Source organism: Calypte anna, chromosome 7 (assembly GCF_003957555.1).
Source record: "Calypte anna isolate BGI_N300 chromosome 7, bCalAnn1_v1.p, whole genome shotgun sequence".
Classification (NCBI taxonomy): Eukaryota; Metazoa; Chordata; class Aves; order Apodiformes; family Trochilidae; genus Calypte; species Calypte anna.
The window spans coordinates 20,839,374-20,859,175 of NC_044253.1; the positions used below are offsets into that span (position 1 = coordinate 20,839,374).

General features: G+C 35.3%; 1 protein-coding gene across 1 annotated transcript in view; it reads right to left on the minus strand.

The window, feature by feature from the left end:
* The window catches only part of TLK1 (tousled like kinase 1), a 66,953-nt gene that overhangs the window by 13,984 nt on the left and 33,167 nt on the right, over window positions 1–19,802 (minus strand). The window contains 21 exon segments of the mRNA XM_030454349.1: window positions 362–438; window positions 441–461; window positions 3,978–4,009; window positions 4,012–4,043; window positions 9,800–9,811; window positions 9,813–9,864; window positions 9,867–9,943; window positions 9,945–9,980; window positions 11,089–11,110; window positions 11,113–11,148; window positions 11,151–11,186; window positions 11,189–11,219; window positions 12,331–12,350; window positions 12,353–12,391; window positions 12,394–12,414; window positions 12,417–12,438; window positions 13,305–13,397; window positions 14,229–14,318; window positions 15,391–15,477; window positions 15,852–15,942; window positions 18,397–18,458. Of these exon segments, the coding sequence (XP_030310209.1) occupies window positions 362–438; window positions 441–461; window positions 3,978–4,009; window positions 4,012–4,043; window positions 9,800–9,811; window positions 9,813–9,864; window positions 9,867–9,943; window positions 9,945–9,980; window positions 11,089–11,110; window positions 11,113–11,148; window positions 11,151–11,186; window positions 11,189–11,219; window positions 12,331–12,350; window positions 12,353–12,391; window positions 12,394–12,414; window positions 12,417–12,438; window positions 13,305–13,397; window positions 14,229–14,318; window positions 15,391–15,477; window positions 15,852–15,942; window positions 18,397–18,458 (989 nt within the window).

Sequence of the window (19,802 nt, forward strand, 5' to 3'; positions counted from 1 at the left end):
CTGTTGCATCAATCTCCCCACCATTTTCGTGCATTATTGTCAGCTAAGTGAATTGCATTAGCTTCTCTTACAAGTATTTTTTTTTTTTTAGCCTAGTAACAGGGTCTAGCAATTTTTAGCTCTCCTGCATTTAAGAGGGTAGTATCTTATTGCTTGCATATTCAATAAAGCATTAATGAGTTTGCCAAACTATATGTAATTTAATTTTTTAAAAAAGTTTAAATTAGTTGGTATTTAAAATATATGCAGAAACAAAGATATCAAAGAAAAATTTATGAACAAACCTCTCTCCTGTAGGTTACATTTTATTTTAGAGCATTATTTTAAAAAAAGATGTGCAAAATTAAGATTTGTCTCTTACTGTGAATTATCTTCATTATTTATTCTTTTCAGTTCTCTAATGTGAAGATTCCTAACTCTTTCCAAACGTTCAAGTTCTGGCTTTGTATTTCAGCTTCCTCCTGCAAATGAAAAAAGAATAAATTATAAAAGCTTCATTTAGTCCCATTTGAAAAGGATATTTTTACCTCTGCATCAATACTAGTGGTGATGGAGGAACATGACATTACAAACCCTGCTGAACTAGAATAAAGCACTGCTTCTCTCTTAAAGCCAGAAATATTCGGAAAGATAAGGCAAAAAACTGTTTCAAGGCAACCTTTCTGTCCATGAACCCACAGGTAATGGCATGTTTCAAGTTTTGTTCTGCCACTGTAGGGATGCTATTTGAAATGGAGGTAGCTGGGTTTTGTACTAAAGCCAGAAAGATAATTCTCTGGGAAGCAGTCTGAAATTGATGTACAAAGAAGAAAGAACCCAGATTGTGGCAGTTAAGAGATTTTATATAACCGACAAATTAAGAAGTTTTAAATGTTTTGAAGCTGAAGTGCATACAAAAAAAGAATAAAAGAGCAATCATTACAGCTGGAGGCATTCTTAGGTGTTGATATAAGACACCAAATCAAGCTAATTTAGAAAGATTTCTCCATTTATAACTTCTTAGAATTACAAATGCAGAATGTGTAGTTACTTAAGATTTTAAGTAACTTCAATAAGAAGCTTGTCAGATATGAGCACGCTTCCTAACTAATTACACTTAAAATTCTCTCATCTTTTTGCTCCTTATTAGAGAACACAAAATAGTTTATTCAGATTCCTTAAAAAAGTAAAGAATTAACAATGCCTGATTAGTGAAGACCCATGTATCTATACTCAAAGTGAAAAACATATACTCATTGAAAGACACAGTAGGAAGGGCTGTATCAATTTCAGAGTTAGTACCTCTAGACCTCACAAGTATGAATGAAAGGAGACAAAATTAGTTCATACCAGAAAGGCCATAAATATGGTATTATTCTAGCTGAGAAAGAAAACCTCACATCTCAAACATATTTTTAGTAGCAGTGCCAGTGGAAGCAGTGTCCACATCTTCTCTAACAGTCTCCTGTACAGCCACATGGTGAACCAAACTGAAAACTAACCAATCTTTATAGAAAAAACAAAAAAAAAACCAAAGTCAAGCCTCAGAAAGAGATAGGTATTTGTGTTTTCAAAGAAACTAGATCAGTTCTCCAATCTGGTTTATATTGGGACTGCACAAAATGGTGGTGCTGGTAAAAGCAACAGTGCAATGAGTCACAGTACAAGGGGATGAAGGCAAAAGTTAGCAGAGGGAAGAGAAAATGCTGTAAAAAATGGTATTTCCAAACACTGTATATCATAGAACCACATCCTGAAGCAACAATTGTATTTATGTAATTGAAAGCACACATTAAATGACCACATTTCCAACATGTTGAGGAGTCTGGACCAGATGATTTTGTGGATACCCTGAATCCCTTTCCATAACTTAAGGAACAAAACTCTTATCACAAAACAAGGCACTTAGTGAACCTAAATTCAGAAAAAAACAAAAACCAAAACAAATTCCTAGTAATTTAAAAGCTGGACTAAATAACACTAACTGCTAGCATATCTGGGTGCACTATTTGTTTTTCCTAACATATAGTGTAGAGTTGTGCTTTTCTTCTCCTGTTTACACAATGTTAATTTTTTTTTTTTAACATTTAGGTTGATCCTTGCAGTTCTCTGTTAAATACCTGAATGATATTCCTCATAACCCAACAGTCCTTTCTGAAGAATTCTAGCCCTTCTCCCCCTGCAAAAGGCCACACACTTAAAACACACCATTGTCCATGTTCTTCCAAAGGCTGACAAAAAAATAATCATCAGTTATGCCTCTTTTGGGCTTTTTTGTTCATATATTATGCAATTCAGCGGTTCTCAAAATGTGGTTCATAGGCCAATGTTAGTCCAAAGAGAACTGGCTGGTTGCATTGTTTCCAGCTGTTATTTAGGACACTCAGGCTGTGAATACCTTTAAGCAAGAATGAACCAGCTTAGCTGCCTCAGGTCACTGCTATATAAAAGGAAGTGAGAAACAAGAGCCTCTCTCCAGGACAAAGCTGCTAGCTGGAAAAGAATTTCCTGGTGAGCAGAAGGAAAAGAAAACTGGTGTGGCAGCATGTACAGGGCACCAAAAATAAGAGCACCAGGAAAGCATCTGGAGAATGAAAAGGAAGAGAAGCAGATAGCAAAAGAGCACATGCAGAAAGAAAAAGAAAAAAGGTAACCCAGAAAGACGCACTGAGGAAGAAGCAGAGCCATGTAATAAGAAGATAACAAATTGTTTTCTTAGTTAAAAACAAAATCTGGATTTCATGTAAGAATGAAAATGCAAGTATGCATTTTTATTATTATTTTCAGATATATTAAAACATGATTTGCTAAGAAGTAACTTGTTTCCCTTGACATCAGCCAAGAAGTACCTCTTACACAGAGCACCCCAGCACTGATGCTCAAAGTGAATAAAATTCAGGTATTGAACAAACATAACAGCTTCCTTCACATGTCACTTGAAACTTCCATTAGACTTCAAGAAAGCTAAAGCATGGAAAAACCTGCAGAATTCATAACAGAATTCATGTGAAGCTGGTGCTGTTTCTAAAGCACTAACAATAAAGAACTATGAAGGCAGTCACTTCTCCAGCACAAACAAGTTTATATGCAGATTCCTACCACAAATGCAAGTACCTCCTGTTTGTTTTTAAAAAAAAGCAGTGCTTTCAAGGGCCCAGTTCAGTTTATATTATAGCGAATTTGTAACAGGTAATGTACATTTGAAGAGTACAGGGGAAATAGATCCTGCAACATTTCAAGGGTAGAGACACAACGACTGTTCTGATTGAACATCTCAGATACAACTGCTCACAGAACAGGTACTTTCCTTTCACACTTGTTGAGATATTTCTGGCTGCTTCAACTGCCTTTCTTTTCACAATTACTCCTAAAAAGCTTTGCTTGAATAAGCAGTTGTTCATTATACCATAACTATTCACTACAGAGATTTATTAGATTACAGCTTCAAGAAAAGTGCTACTTTTTTAAAAGTCAAAACCAAGTAGAAATATGACTGCAAAATAACTGAAGACACAGAAGAAATATTTTTCATAAAGTAGAAATTATATTGTCTTTTGTGATAGGCAGCAAGCTGACAAAAACTGAAGTGGATACTGTACATGATCAAAACATTGTATTAATTCAGAAATGTGGTGCTTTTGTAAATTGGACCTTAAAGGTCAGAAGTGAAATAAAAACCCATATATCAAACTTAGCTGCTGCTTTCTCAGCTCTAAAACAAAAGCAGTACTGCAGCATTCTGTACTCTATCAGAAGGATTCAGGAATTAGTACAGGGGAAGTACTGGAAGTACTCACTACTACTCCCTGAACTCCCAGTATTTATGGTTAGTTGCACAAAATAAATAAATACAGGAAAACACTATTAGGCATACATTGACAGCACTTTTAACATTACATTTTCTAACCATAGCTCACAAGCCCTCTTATAGGAAGTACTCGCTTTTATCGTTTTGGTATGGTAAAAAAAAATTTCCTAGAATAACAGACCATATACACCCTTTTGAGATGTCCTAATCGAAGTTTGAAAATTCTTCCTGTTCATGATACTCTGCTAGAGTCAAGCTGAAAGAAACCAAACAAACGTGTGATTACAGCTTTTACATGATGGTAAACAAATCATAGCATTTCCTTACATACACAGTAATACGTTTCTTCTGTTAATTATTTACTACCACAACACTAAGACTACATTTGAACCATCTGACATCTTGATTTGGAATTTCAGGGCCAAACATACTTAAAGAATGCATTTGTGTTCTGGTATTCTGCAGTTTAACTGTCCTCTACCATTGAAACATTTCTGTTCTCTCAGCTTAAGATTACCAGGATGCATCCTGAATTATCACTGTCCCAGTATTATAGCTGATGTACTCAACTGCTTGATTTCAGCTCTAACACTTAACAAATGAGAGAGGAGGATCCAGAAATCAAATAGATTGATAACACTGGTTTTTAAGCTGTTATTTAAAGAACAGTGCAAACCCATACATTCCACGTTCACTAACTACATTTTGCATGAGAACACAAGTTCAGTTTTGAATTCGTTTTGATCTTTTTGATTGCTCTTTTTCTTCCTTGAGAAAGAATCTGGCTCCAACTTGTTCGTGGTCATCACTGTCTATGAACTGCTAGGACACAAAGTTATTACATCCAGATCTAGATGTCCATATGAATTAGGAACTAAGAACCACAACTGACTGCATGCAGAGTCTATCTGACAATGACAAAAGAAACAGAGAGACAAATCACCAAGAACTAAAGAGACTTTAAATTCTAGAGAAAAAAACATAGGCATGTGACGAAGGAGAACACGGGCTGGGGAGAAGAAACAGTTCCTGAAACAATTCACACAAATCCTTAAACGTTTGAGACTGAATGTTTACAGTCTTCTATTGGTAGAATCTCCTTGGACAACTTATATCTTAACGAAAAGGCATTAAGCAAAATGAAATAGGGTCTCAGTAGGTGGGAACTGGCAATGCATTCTCTGTATAGTCCAAACAACAGCAGAAACTAAGAAACAGAGCTCTACACCAGCTGCCTATCAGAGAGAGCATCGGCCAAGCCAGACACTCACAGCAGCATCCTGACTTTCCCATACTTATAGTCAAGCAGTGATGACAATAGGATTAAGTCTTAAATTTAAAAGGCAAAGAATCAATGCTGAAGTATACCAGCTTGAATACGTTCTTCCAGATTCTTGTCTGCTTGAATTATATGTTTGTGCATTCCCAGAATCAGATAGTGACGTTCTCTTTCTCAGGAAGAGAGTTTTGGTGATTAACAAGCTGAACCAAGTAAAACACTGAAATATCAAGTTTATAACATGACCTTCCAGAGTTTTCAGCAACCACTATGACCCTGAAATCCAAACAGTGTAGAATCTGGTCCTTTTTATAAAACCTCAGCCATCAGAGCTATGACAAAGTGCCTAGACAGCTTTAGCAAGTACTGCCTTCCAAAGTTCATAAGCTTGAGAAGGTACAGTTAGGTCATATTGAAACATTAAGATTCAAAGTAACTTTTTCCATGTTTCCATGCTATATCCATAAATGACTGTTTTCCATTTTCTTCTGTTTCCTTACAAATCTAACTCTATTAGAGGCACAGCACGATCACAGCATTGAAACTGTCACTACTGACCACTACATTTTGAAGGAAGGCTATATAATGTGACTGTACACAGCCGTCACTTTGATTTTGTTCATTTATTTACAAGAGCAAACTGATTCCCTCATTCAGAAACATTACTTTTCAGTTTGGAAGTAGGAGTTCATTATTTTTATCTATAAAATTACTGTACTTCATGTTAAATAGCACATAAATAGCAGTAAAACAATGACTGTGCATGCTGCCTGCTTTTTGGTCAGACATACTGTGCTGCACAGGCTGAGAACATCCAGCTAGAGACTGCATCAGCCCATCTCTTCCCACCTGGATCTATCCCCATCCCACTCAGAACAGAATTCACACGAGACACCATCTCGTCTGCAAGGGGTTGCTCCTCTCCCTGAGAACACAGCTGTCATCACAGCAGAGAAAGCAAGGTTTGAGGAGCACTAGGGAGAGAAGTTGGCCAGAAACAGGCTGCTCCATCCACTAATAAACCAGGTTGGATAGCAGGCTGGAGTAAGGAGCACTGCAAGAATTACTGAGCAACAAATGCTGTATTTAACTGCCCATTGCCAAATAAATACCCACATGCAGGAATTCTTACATTCTCAAAGGTACTGACATAATCTGTGTATGTGTGTAATTTTCTTGACTTGTAGGGCCGTGGTGTGTCCTTTATTGTGGGACAAGTAGACGCTTACTGTTCTGAAAGGCTGATTATCACCAACTTAAACTTCATTTTTTAAATTAGCAAAATAGGCCTTCCAGTCATTTAACATGCTTTCATAGCCAGATTTCAAGGGCTTCGACAGTTGCACAGTAGACATAACAACCTTCTTTGACTTCTTTCTCATGTTCGACAACTTTATGATCAAACCACTCTTATTAGGGGCAGAGAGAGAAAAAAAAAATGGTCAGTGTCCTTGGTTTCATGACAATGGAGCTGGCATTTACATCATCCCCTCCACCTTCTCCAGTTGAAAACTGTTCTGGTACGCAGGCACATCAGAATGTGGCATCCACCAGCAGCCAAACACATCAATACAATTTTTTAGTTACAATTTCTTAAGTGCTCCTTTTTTGGTCCAGCCTTATTTCACTTAGTTCCTCGAATTCTACAAGGACAAGCAGACACTGACCAAGTCAAGCCTTCATGATGTCTTTCATCTATTGTTTCCATGTCTGCCTTAGAAAGAGACTGTCGGAAAGGAGCTGTCTTACTTGTCTGTGAACAGGCACATTGTTTGGCAGTTCAGCCTAAAAAGTTTCTGAAATATTTTATTTGTTCCATACAGAACAGAATGCTCCCTCTAAATGATGCATTTATTGCTACAGTAACAAACTCTGCCAGCTCCTCTGCTCTTCTATTCCAAAACTGCATGCAGGACATGGATGCTGCAGACTCCATGGAGGAACTGGGAAGCTGTGGAAGAGGTGACTGGCAAGTGAATGCAACTGACAAAGCTGAGGCTGCCACAGGAAGGACTATGCCATCTAACAAAATAAAACACTGCTCCCAATAACTGCCTACTGAAACGAAGCTGTCCAAGAGCAGGGACTAGTACATAATCTCTCAGGTGTCAAAGAATTTGGAATAAGTTCTCAAACAGATTTTTCTACAGCTAAGAAGGCAACCTTTACTTCAAATGACATTTTTCTTTAAGTAAATTCCAATTTACTTTTTCTTGTAGTCTAGTAAAATTACTTAGCTCAGTAGAGATGACTAGTTCAGGCCCAAAAGGAAAGGATGGTGGAAAACCAGGACATGTTTAGATTCATCTGTCCATGTACTTGAACACTAAACATCATTGGCTCAGACTGGCAGTGGCCATTCTATACTATAATTCAGTGCAAAAAATTTAAATTCGAATCAGTGTTCTTTTGAGAGCAGGAAACCTTAGGCACACCCTAAATACATTTCAAAAGTTAACACCTGTTTCAGAAAGGTTTTCAATTGTACTGCTTCCTACAAAGCTACAGATTGTTTTGTCTTGTCGATACCTCCAGCTGTAGACTTTTCTAAAGCAAAATAACACTGCAGGAGAGATACTTGTTGCTAAAACTGATAGTGAGATTTTGTTACATGTTTGCTTTAAAAAAACCCACAATTGGTTGTTCACTTGCATGTATGTTGTACTAATTTACTACTGGTTTAGTTCATTATCTTGAGCAGCTTTGCATTTCTGATGCCTATATAACAAACCTTTTGCTTTGGCTTATAATTGAGATCATTACTTTCAAAGTCACACAGAACAGTGATAGGCACAATGTAAAGTGAGGATCAGGCACAGAGATGACAATTCACTCTGACGTGGAGTGCACAATTAATAATTGTGCTACCAAGATACACAAAACATTATTTAATTCTTACTGAGAGCAGAGAGGCATCACACATAATACTACATAAATACAATATACTACTTAAAACTGTAATGAAACCTAACATAACATTTTAAAGTCTTTCCAGTTAAGGCCTAAAAGCATGCAACTTAATGATTCTTGATCTCGGGGGACATTACAGACCTTTTCAAAGGTTTGAAACAATTACAAACTATCCTATAAGCAACTGTATCTAGATTATACATTGAGCAATAGTATACTTAAAGGCAAAACTTTTTGTTCAATAACATCTTACATTTATGCTAGCATTAGATACAAAGTGCAATTCTGGTTGTTATCTAGCAACTCCATATTATCTATAGTAGCAATAATATTCCACATTATTTATGTAAGTATTTTAATGTGCCATTTAACATTTAACTGGTTAAGCCAAATGAAATGAAATTTGAAGTTTTAGTCATTTGGAAATCATTTAAATCTGCATAACACAAGAAAATATTCAGAAGTCTATTATCAGAAATTCAGTTTGACCTGCTTGTAATTAGAACATTTTCTGTATTTTTTCCCAAATATATATTTTATCACCTCCTAAGCAGCATAATATTACAAATTTAACATAATCAAGACACAGCCAAAAGCTGGCAAATTGAAAGTTCTGTCATTTTCCAGGTTTTTTCCACTACTTAAATGTTATTTTAATAACAAGATGCATTGCATTCAAACAAAAAGGTTTTTTAACACTATGGTATCTTTACCACACTATTCAGAGTATTATTATGTTCCAAGAAACCATAGGCACTAAGTATTACTAAAGAATCAATCAGAGCAACGACTTTTCACCTCTCTACCAAAAGATATGAGTAACAATAAAGATTTGCTTACATCACCAGCCTTACTACCATATTTTCATGGTATTTTTGACACAGCCAACCAATTTCACAATAGGAACTAAAAAATAACACATTATGCAAAACACATGCAGCTGCCTTTACCCCCACTCCCAGAGGTGTAAGATACTACCTCCAGAGTGAGAGGTGACAAATGACCACGTTTAACACATGTAGCCTACTTCTGCAAGAACCCATACTAATTTGTTAGTCTTTTCTACCTAGTTCTTAACTTTTTATTTAAGACTAGAACAGATACATGTCAGCTGCAGCCTCTTGGCATCGAGGCAATAACCAGTATCTCAAAGCAGTAACTTCTTAAAGACCCAATTAATGTCAAGAACACATCTGTCTATGCCTCGAATTACACACTTCTGTCTGCAGGAAAAATGTGACCAGAATAATGGGATTCTTTGATAGCTCCCAACTTTTATGTTTAAATTACAAATAATTTCAACCTTGTCAATATGTGAATGGAACTGACAACTTCTTATAGATGCTCTCAGGATCTAGCATATAGAAGGAGAAAAAAGTGGGTTTTTTTCTGTTTGATTTTAGACACATCTTCAAACACTGAAAAAGCTGTAAAGGCTGAAAAAGCTCTTCTTGTCAGCTAAAGACTGTTACACCAAAAAAAAAAAAAAAAAGATGTCTAACTAAGGAGGCTCCAAACAATAAGGATCACGAAAATTCAATAGTATGAGTGACATTACAAGAGTCAGAAAAGATAAGAACCCCTGTAGATAAGGAAACCGAAGGAACTTGCATAAACACAGAGCATGCCTTCTCTAGTGATTTCACCAAAATAAAAACGGGCAATTGTACAACATCTTCTAGGCAGTGGTGCAAATTTCCCTACATCAGCAGTCCTCAGGAATATAGCTGCTGAATACACTGAGTGTCTTTTATGCTGTTATTTGAATAGACTCACAGACAATTCTGAGAATTTATGTAAAGAGTGATTGAATGTTAACTTACAGCTGTGGTAATTGGGTCTAACAAGGGATCGTTTTCTGCCCCATTCACAGCTTTATTTTTCCTTGCTTGGGTTCAGAATTGGCAGATGGTGCCTAGAGTTTTGTAGTTGGAGGCTTTCTCTTGGCCAGGAGCTTTCTTTGCCTTCAATGTCTTCCTTTGTTGATTCACCCATTCTTGCTGCCTGCAAACCCCCAAAAAAGCTTTGTTAAAGTTTCATTATTTTGCTTTTTAGAGACTATCTTTTACTGATAAACATTGAGACATTTTTTTAAAAACTTCATTGTATATGTGAATGTTTCCTACAAAAAAGAAACCTGTTCTTCACAAGGTAGGAAAATTTTTTAGTTTGACACATTTACTTTTTAGAGTTTTTTTGTTTGGGGACTTTTTTGGTTTGGTTGGAAAGTACTATGCATTTCTAGAAAAAAAGAAAACATATCTGAGCTGGATACCTTTTTAAATCATCAAAAGAATCTAACAATTAATAGAGAGTACTTGATGTTTATAGGTCAAATACTGATTTTAAAATAACTGTTCCAAGTAAGTTGTCGTTTTGGTTGCATGGCACACTTACAGCTTTTATGTAAACACATTACAGATTAATTTAAAGTTGTTTTACAAATATGCCCCAGGCAATCATAAATGTAAAATTACATGTTGCCCTCAAAAATTAATGTTGGTGCATTATTTTATGCATACATACATACATACATGGATCTCCAAAGGCTGACTCAGACTCATTACCAGAGAACATCTTAAAGCACTGCACAGAACTCTTTTCCTGGCCATCACTGCTAAATACCTGTTGCAGCAGCTTTCCCCCATCCACTACACTTGACCCTAGGTGGGCTACCAAATTTGTCACTTCTCCTTCAGGCACTAAGGCTTGATGCCTGTAAAGCTGCTGCAATGTGGATGGTGCAGGCAGCACCTACGTGGCCAATGAGAATTTCACAGACCTCATCTGCCTCAGTGAGTGATAAGGGTTTGCTGCTTTGAAAGTCACTGCAATAGTTTTAGAGATCTTTCTACAGCTGAGCTGAATATTATGTGCTGCTTTAGTACATTCATGCTTTTCTAAGGATAGTCAAAATCCAGTGAAACCAAACTGTCTCTCAAAGACACAGCCTTGTGTACTCTCCATTGTTAAGGGAGTTCTGCACTATCTCTCAAGCTTCAAAGGAAAAGTAAAACGCAACATACGAAAGCGCTCCACCCTAAACCTTAGTAATAAAAAAACCACTAGAGGGAACTAAATTAGTGAGAATTTTAAGAACTCGCATTGTAACTTCACAAGATTTTGAAATGCAAGCCATCTGTCCACTGTTCAGTAAATGAAGCACCATGAGAACTGTTGTAAATGCCAGGCGTAATCTGTCTTGCATGCTTTCTCTCTGCTTGCCAGCTTTTCCTGTGTGCTCTAAGAAAACAGAAAAAAACTTTTTTTAGTAATAAAATGTTAAAAATCTCAGGAAAAAATGAGGTTTTTTTTCCTCCAACAGTCTTCTAATGGAAGGATAAAAGGAAGCAGATGAGAATACCTTTTACTATTTAACCCATTTAGACTAATTTCTGCAGAACTCAAACACCTGCAGTTGTCAGAATGAGTGTACTGATCTGTGCACAAAAATATCTAAGATCCATTCAGTCTTCATTTAATATTGTTCATAATTAAAAATTTTTATTGTAAACACAGCAAACTGATAGATCAGCATCATACAGGCATTTAATTAAGATTATTTCTGTACATGTCTATTACTATATGAGCCTGCTTAGATACCAGAAAAAGTGCACCTACTACCTACTACACTTAGCTGGAGACTCTTTGACCGAGCACCTATGTCACTACTGTACCAACTGATGAGCTCTTTACATGGGAATGCACTGCATGTGGATATCTTGGATGTTTACCTTAAACTTTTTTGTATTCTAATTGGGCAATAAACTGACTCTGTTTCACTTCTAAGATTTATTTTATTATTTTTTTGGTAAGGGTGGCCTAACGGAGAGAACAATGTACCATGTCTTTGAAGAAGCTGCTGCTAGTTTAAATAATTGCTTAAATTTGAATACTTTTTTCATATAGGATGAAGTTAACAGTCACCTACTTTTCCTTGCTTCCATTAATTGCATTTTTATTTATATCAAAAATTATCTCAGCCACTTAAGTGTCTCACAAGAGATTCTATCCATCTCCTCTCCACAACAGTTATATTCAGAATTTTTTCATTCACTTCAATATATTCTCAAAGTCTGTCCAGATAATTTGCCACATACTACATCTTTTATGCATTGCTATTCTGAATTACTCATAATGGGATATTTCCCTTAAAATAAAAATTTGACAAAGGGTTAACATTTTTATTTCCTATTCAGGATTAAAAACATTTAGTGTCAGATAGAATCCATGCATACGAAGTTTCAGCATCAGAGACCAGTCTGAAAAAGTTAAAGTAAAAATGAAGGAATTGTAATGGAGTTCTACAGCACCTTTACAGTTTCTATCACAGATTTTAAAAGCAGTAACTTACCTTTTCAATTAGAAGCTTCTGCTCATTGAAATACATTTGTTTAATCTTTCTTTATATTTTCAAGTAGCTTTTGTTGTTCATCTATTGTCTTCTAAGATCACAGTTAGCCTATAAGACATGCAAAATATTAAAGATATATAAAACATTATTTTAATCAGCTGTCACAGAAGATAGGTTGCTACTTTCACATGACTTAAGAAGCACATGCAAACATCATATTAGAATTTATATCAAGAGGAAAATGTAATTTCACAGATGTATCCCAATCTGGAGGCTGATGTCCTACTTCTGTTTTATTTCTTTACAATTAGATGCATTCTGTATTACAGGCATTCAGCGTATAAACATATATAAAAACATTTACCAATCCCTTTTCCAGTCCTACAGAGTTAAATTGGAAGTTAATTTTAGCTTTGGACTCTGATTGTTGAAATAATGTAAAATCCTAAAAATTTTATTTCTTTTCAAAAGGAAATAAAAATTTCACAATGATAAAGTTTCAATCACTGAGTAGAAAGTTAAGAGGTTCTTACATTCCAGTTATATTTAACTTACTACCTTTAAAAAACACCATAGCACTGTTATTTACCTGAATTTGTTTGGGGCTGTTGAAACCTGCTAAACAGTCTACATACATTTTATACTGATGATGCACAAATTGCACTTGCATTACATATAAACACTGAGCAGACTAAATTGTGAATACTATTTTTTCTATTTCATATTTCTACGTATTACTCTCCAGAGAAAAAGCAGTAATTTTTTTCTGAAAACAGGTGGAGTACAGCGAACTAAGAAACCTAATTAGTAAAAAAAAATTACAAAAATTAACACCTTCTTTCACCTTTCAATTTACATAATTCCAGGGTAAATTTTGAAAAGAAGGATTACATTTAAATTCACATTTAAGATACATGCCCCAAATCACTGTCTGTTTATCTGAAAAAATATCTTTACATCAGGCTAACACTTACCCTGAGTAAGTCATCTATACGACCTTCTTTCTTTTCCAAGTCTTGATTTTTATTACTTTCTAGTGCAGCTAGTTTCAGCATTGTGAGATCAGTCTAAAAAGAACAAAAACATTTTGAAATGTTTATCCTTTCCTTTAAAATTTACTTCTTAAGTAAATTCTTAAGTACTCCTTTATTTCTTTAGGCTGTTGCATAGAGAAATATACTACTCCAAAAGATTCAACAAGACCAGTACATCTTATTTTCATGTATGAAGGTTCTTATTCAAAACTTCACTCCACCTTCATGAGGACAACTGTTCACTGTTGATACAAACCACTAACAGTGTTAAAAGATTTAATCACTAATTGAAAAGTTTTGTTCACAGAAACTATATAAAAAAGGGCAAGAATGTAAATGTCAGTTAATTATTTTCAAGTCTCTGTATTTAGTCAACAGGTGAAGTAGCCTTGATCTTGACTTGTGAAAGACAAAACAGATCATATCAGAAATGGCAGAGAGAATAAAACTTTTGGCTTTTAGAAGTCATGACAGAACTATATTTTAATAATTTTGATTATCACCTCATTTTTTTTCCCCAGTGTCATTTTAAAAGCAACAAGACAACAGCAGCTGTCACTGAAAAAGCAGCCTCTACTTATGACACCAGAGCTCATCTTAAGCAAATGCCTACCAACTACACAGTCACCTAACTACCCGTGAGTGCAACACCGGAAGCAGAGCAAGGACAGAACATAAAGCTAAACAGAGGTATTTAAATTACACATTGCTTCAGTTTTAAAAAAAAATGCTTCAGTGGATTGCAAAAAGGGAAGCTTTTGAAAGCCTTTGAGATTTTAAAACAGACTGAAACAGAAACAGAAACATACCAGGTTTTTCTACAGTCTGAAAGGATAGAGGATAGATCTTCTCAAAAATAATTACCTGAGTGATTTTAAAAGATAACTGCTTTGGTTGTGTGATAGGGTGGTCCCCGAAAGCTAATGAAGTAGGAGAAGGACTATTCTGTCGAACCTGGGATGCATAAAGACAAAGGATTTTAGATAAAACTGTAATGTTCAATTATGAACATAGCCTTGTTTACATCTCTTGGAAGGAAAATCCTATGGAATAGAGAGATAGGTATCATTATTACAGAAGATACTATTTGGAGCACTGCGCTGAGAGTTATCACATTGCTGTTACCTATCGCACTTGAGAAAGGATACAATTTATTCTCTGAGAACACTAAAATTGTCAGATTTGGGAAACTGAAAGGTTGAAGACAATACAAGACTGACATAAGGCAACATCAGTTTTACACAGATTTACTTTTCTAAGCTTTCAAATCTCAAAAATAATGTGGGTTATTTTTGGAGTGGTTATTTCTCATGGGAAAACCAGAAAGGGGAAGGTAGCACAGATCAGAACACAAATGCTGTTAATGAAACTTCCCCAAACCCACTAGAGTTTGTGTGAATGAGACTGTTTTCAAGCCAAATTTCATAATCTGAATTACATTCCATATGGTTAGAAAGAATAAGAGGATGCCTGAAGGTGAAATTACATGGAATAAAAGCTGAGGTCTCTACCAGCAGAGAAAACAAATCCTCTCTGTAACTAGCAGATTCTGTTTGGCCATTTACAATCACACATGGTAGATCTAACACTGAAATTGTGCATATGAGGAGAAAATCAATTAGCATCACTAACAAAGAGAATTTTAAAAGGATACAGGCAAACTAGGTGTCAATTATTTAAAAACTTGTAGTTTGACTTGTCAAAAATTGCACTTTTGAAGTCCCAAGTTAGGGGTTCAATTTCCTCATAAGTAACAAAAAAAATCCTCCCATTCTCTGTATGAGGCTTGTGAATATATGTCATTAGAACATTTGAACACTTCAACATTTTACATAATTACTTTGTATTTAAAAATCATGCTTTAGAGAAAAAGTCCCAGCATTAACAGAAAATTCATTTTAATATTTAATTTGATCCTTTTTTTTCCATAGCTGAAAGAATTAACTCCTTCCCATGAGTTCTTCCTTTGAAAACTCTTCCAATTCTGTTCAAAGTATCTCCAGCAGTTGAAAGTTCACAGACTTACAGAAGAAGGAGCGGAATGTGAATTCTGAGGAGATCGGATTGCAGGAGGTACGCCTCGCACTGGACTGGAGCCGTTTCCACCTTGATACTGTAGAGAAGATATGGCCCTCCAATTAGTTAATCTTCTTATCAAAATACATTATACAACTACTGAATGATACAGCTCATCTGTACACAGAATTTGCAAATCAGATTGGATAACTTTAAAAAAAAATTCAGTGTAGCCTCTGGCCATTTAAAGAAGAGTCTGAAAGAAAATGGTTTTTGTATATTAGCTCAGGCTGCACCAAGAGACCTTGGCATCTCGACTTCAAAGTTTAATACTCATAAAAATTACATAAAGAAAAAAAAGGAGTATCCTCTTAAGATGCCTGTCCATTACAAGCAAAACTTCTGTAACATCCAAAAACAGCTGTAAATTTTAAAGCTTAAGTAAATTTTACAAACACACAAAAACCTTACCTCAAAGTAGTCACTAATCTTGTGACCACGTCCCCCAATATTCTTTCCTGAAACAAACACATCATTACATTAGAATTGATTAAATAAATTACTTGTAGATTTGTCTTTCAGTTTTACCTATACAGTAATTATAGCAAATCTTACCACTTGTTAATTGGTTTTCTTTGATGTGCTAATATGTGATCTCCCTACGTAGCTCATTAAGGAATTGGCAAAAAAAACCCATTTTGCATGTTCCATTCATTGACAAATCAGAAATTAAGTCACACTTCAATTCCTAAACCAGATTAGGGCAGACTTTGCAGTAAGCCTAGATCACTTCTACACAACAAGAAATTCATCTCTCATGCTACAGATCAAACCTTTACCTGAAAATGCCTGCCCTTTTCAAGCACTACCTCAAACTTCACTCTAAAAATATCAAATTGACCAAGTCTGATAACATTATACACTCCAGGTGAGTTATTGTGCCCTATTGTTCAGGCCAAGGATTGTCATACATGCCAATGTATGCAGGGAAGAGAACAGGTTATTTCCATTCCTGGAACCTGATTATGAATCAGCTAACTCACAGGGTTAACTAGGGAGATAAATAGAGCAGAATGGGAGTAGAGTATTTTAATCAGTATTGAGACTTCATATTGGTGTCAATGTGACCCATATGTGGCAATCTAGAGACTGCATCAATGTCTTATCTGATGGCATATGTGCTTTTTTCCTATTTGGCCTTAAAATGACAGGTAAATATTAACACTGTACTTGTTTCCTGTACAAGTCGAACTACTTGTTAGGAGACACACTGCAAATGGACCATTCTTCAAAGCTTTTTCTTTAGTAGAGGAAGTTTTGAAACAACAAAATTAGATCATTTCTTGCAGGTACAAAATATTAAGTTTGAACTTTTTAGCAACGATTTTCAAGCTTTTCGTATTGCTTCAGCCCTGAAGAATACTTCCTAGTCTAATATTCCTCTATATTTGCAGTGCTGCATTACGTTGTGCCAATAAGAAATACCATGAAGAAACACAAACATCTAGCACCCTTTTTTGTAACAAGTCTTTTGACAAAAATATTTAGATAAAATAATTCAGACCTAGCAGAGCACACAGCTAGCTCCTCCAGCAGCTCCCAGACTACTGTGGCATACCACTGCTGCTGGCCTCTGGCCAGTTCTTTACCTGTCCTATGATTCTGCTAGTGACTTCTGTCTTCAAGCTTAATTCCCACGTGTAACTTCATAAAATTAAAATTTGCTTACATCCAGATAAATGAGACAGGTTGCATTGCTTTTCAGTATGGAAAAATCTATTTTATAATAAAATGTATGTTGCAGAACTCTGCACTGAAAAAACAAAATTATTTTGAGATAGCCAATTATGAATAGGTTTACACTGATTTTATTCCACCTTCCAATTACCTCCATGTTCTTAACAACACTTTTCTTCATCATTTATGTATTATTTTGCATGTTAAAAAGTAAAAAACTTAGGCATGCAATATACAAGAAAGAGTTCCTCTTTTCAACACAACAGCAGTACCTGCAGTCTTACAACTGCATTGTACCACTCCAATACGCTGCAACTTCCAAGGGCAATTCCTTGAGAATACTGCAGTGCAGACTATTCATTTTCACTGCTGCTCACAGTAAAACAGTAATTATTAGACATTATGATAATGCTGTCTATGCCAAAACCTTCATAAATTTGACAGGCTATGAGAACAATGGAAACAGGAAATCTCATTCAAGTTCTTTGAACAAAACACATCTCTACGAAGCAACACTTACAAAGAAATTAATTTTAGTCAAACTACATAATTGTTGAATGTTGTATCACTAAGACTTCCAGAAATTGAAGCCCATTCAAGGCTATCTGAAGTGTCACTTCTTAGGTCTGCCAGGAATCAAAAAGAAGCTAATACAGATGTTGTCAAAACTGTTTCCTCTCCTCTTCTGATGAACTTTTTGTCTTGAAGCTAAATTTCCACCATGTTTCCTGAAAAGTCTCTTTAAAGAGAGACATGACAAAAACTATGCTACGTAAGTATTAAATTTAAAAATCAGCCTCCTCCCCATTTTTCTAGATAGCTACACTGTACAATAATCCATGTAAGAAAGAATACAATTCGATTTTTAAATATACCTAAAAAAGAGGCAATCAAGATGCTATGTTCTGTAATCCGCTTTCCCCATTACAATATTGAAAAGAAATACAAACCATAAAGGCATTTTGTATGAAAGAAGCTGCTACAATTCTTAAAAAGTATAGAGGGTTTTGTCACAGCTGCAAGTTACACGTGCAGTAGCACACGATTCTTATAGACAGTTACCAGCTCAGTTCAGGTTTTACTTGTCTAACCCTCCCAGTGACAAATGAGCAGGGAGGGAGGATCCAAAACCCAACACCTGTCTTATGCAAAATACAAGCAAAAATGAAGAATTGTTTAAGGCTAACAGGCTAAACTTTGGTGCATTATAACTGGACTAATGACATGTAATAACTTTAATATTTCACTTAAATTTTTGCTTTACCTGGCTGCTCTCAACTCTGAGTGGTCTGCTTTTCTTTTTCTTCCTCTGGAAGGTTCTGACTGTTTCTTCTCTGGAGTCTACAAATAACAAAAAGAATACAATCCAACAGAAGCTCTCTCTATTTATAGTATTTGCTTTATTTTTGTGAAAATAAACTTAAACCATTACTCATAAAACATGATTTCACAATTTAACAGGGATGTAATTTCAGGTTATAGTAAAAAATTGAGTCAATCAGATAAACACAAGCTAGAAAAAATATTTAAGAAATAAATAGCTCTTAAATAATTCTCCAAAAGGCAATTCTACACATTAACTGTAACATTAACAATCATATCTTTTCATTCATTCTGGGGTTTATGAACATCCAATTTGATTTCACTTATGGCTACATTTTACCCAGACCTTCAGTGGGTGTTTAAAGCTGAATAGTTAGTGAAGTAAGTATTGATACCATTCTTGATGGTGTTTTCTACGTAACACCACAGTGCAACACAAAATTCTAGTGCTTCCTTAGGAAGCAAACAATGCCGTCCATTTTGCAGAAGTGCAGAAGTCATCTCAAAACTAACATAAACCTGTAAATTTCTATAATCTATTTAGGATTAAAAAAAACAAAACAAAAATCCCAACCAACAACAAGGCAAAACCCAAATAAACAAAAAAACCCAACAACAAAGCAGTTGCTCAAAATTTGAGCATCTATCCACTTAAAAAAGTTTTGTCATCCCCATTTCATTCCAAGAATATTATATGTGCTTGCCTAGAAACTACAATCAGCATATATTAACAAGAAAGAGCTGTGATAAGAAGCATTTCTAAATTATATTTGCTCTCCCTGGTCTGAGGATTCAAAACACCAGTTAGCCTCCCCCTTTTAAGTTAATTCTATGTGCTGCTTGGTTCAAGGAAGATGCTCCAGCTGTGTGTGTACTCAGCCTTCAAGCAGCCTCATACCAGTTGCTGGGGGAAAGCACAGGAAGCCATTACATGAACTCTTATTTTACAATTAAGAAATCCAATGATCCTTATATATCTCGACTAAAATTGAGATCAGTGATGTTGCCAATTTTTCATACCATCTTTTTATCATTTCACTGTTTTTGTCACTTTGTGCTCCAAGTATTTCTTCTCAACGCCAGCAAATGATATCAATATTAAAATACCCAACCCATCACTAAAAGCATTTCAAGCATGTTTTCAGTTTCAAGATCTTCAAGTGGATATCATAAAAATATAAATTCTCTACAAATACCCTAGAATAATTTTTCTTGGGCAAAGAACCACTTCATGTTACCTGTGATACATAGAAAATGATCAGTCTATAAAAGAATAGTCAAGACAAGAAAAGGTCTTCTGTATCTATATTATGTATTTTTATATGTTTTATCTCATAAAAAACACCTTTGGAAGTTTGTAAT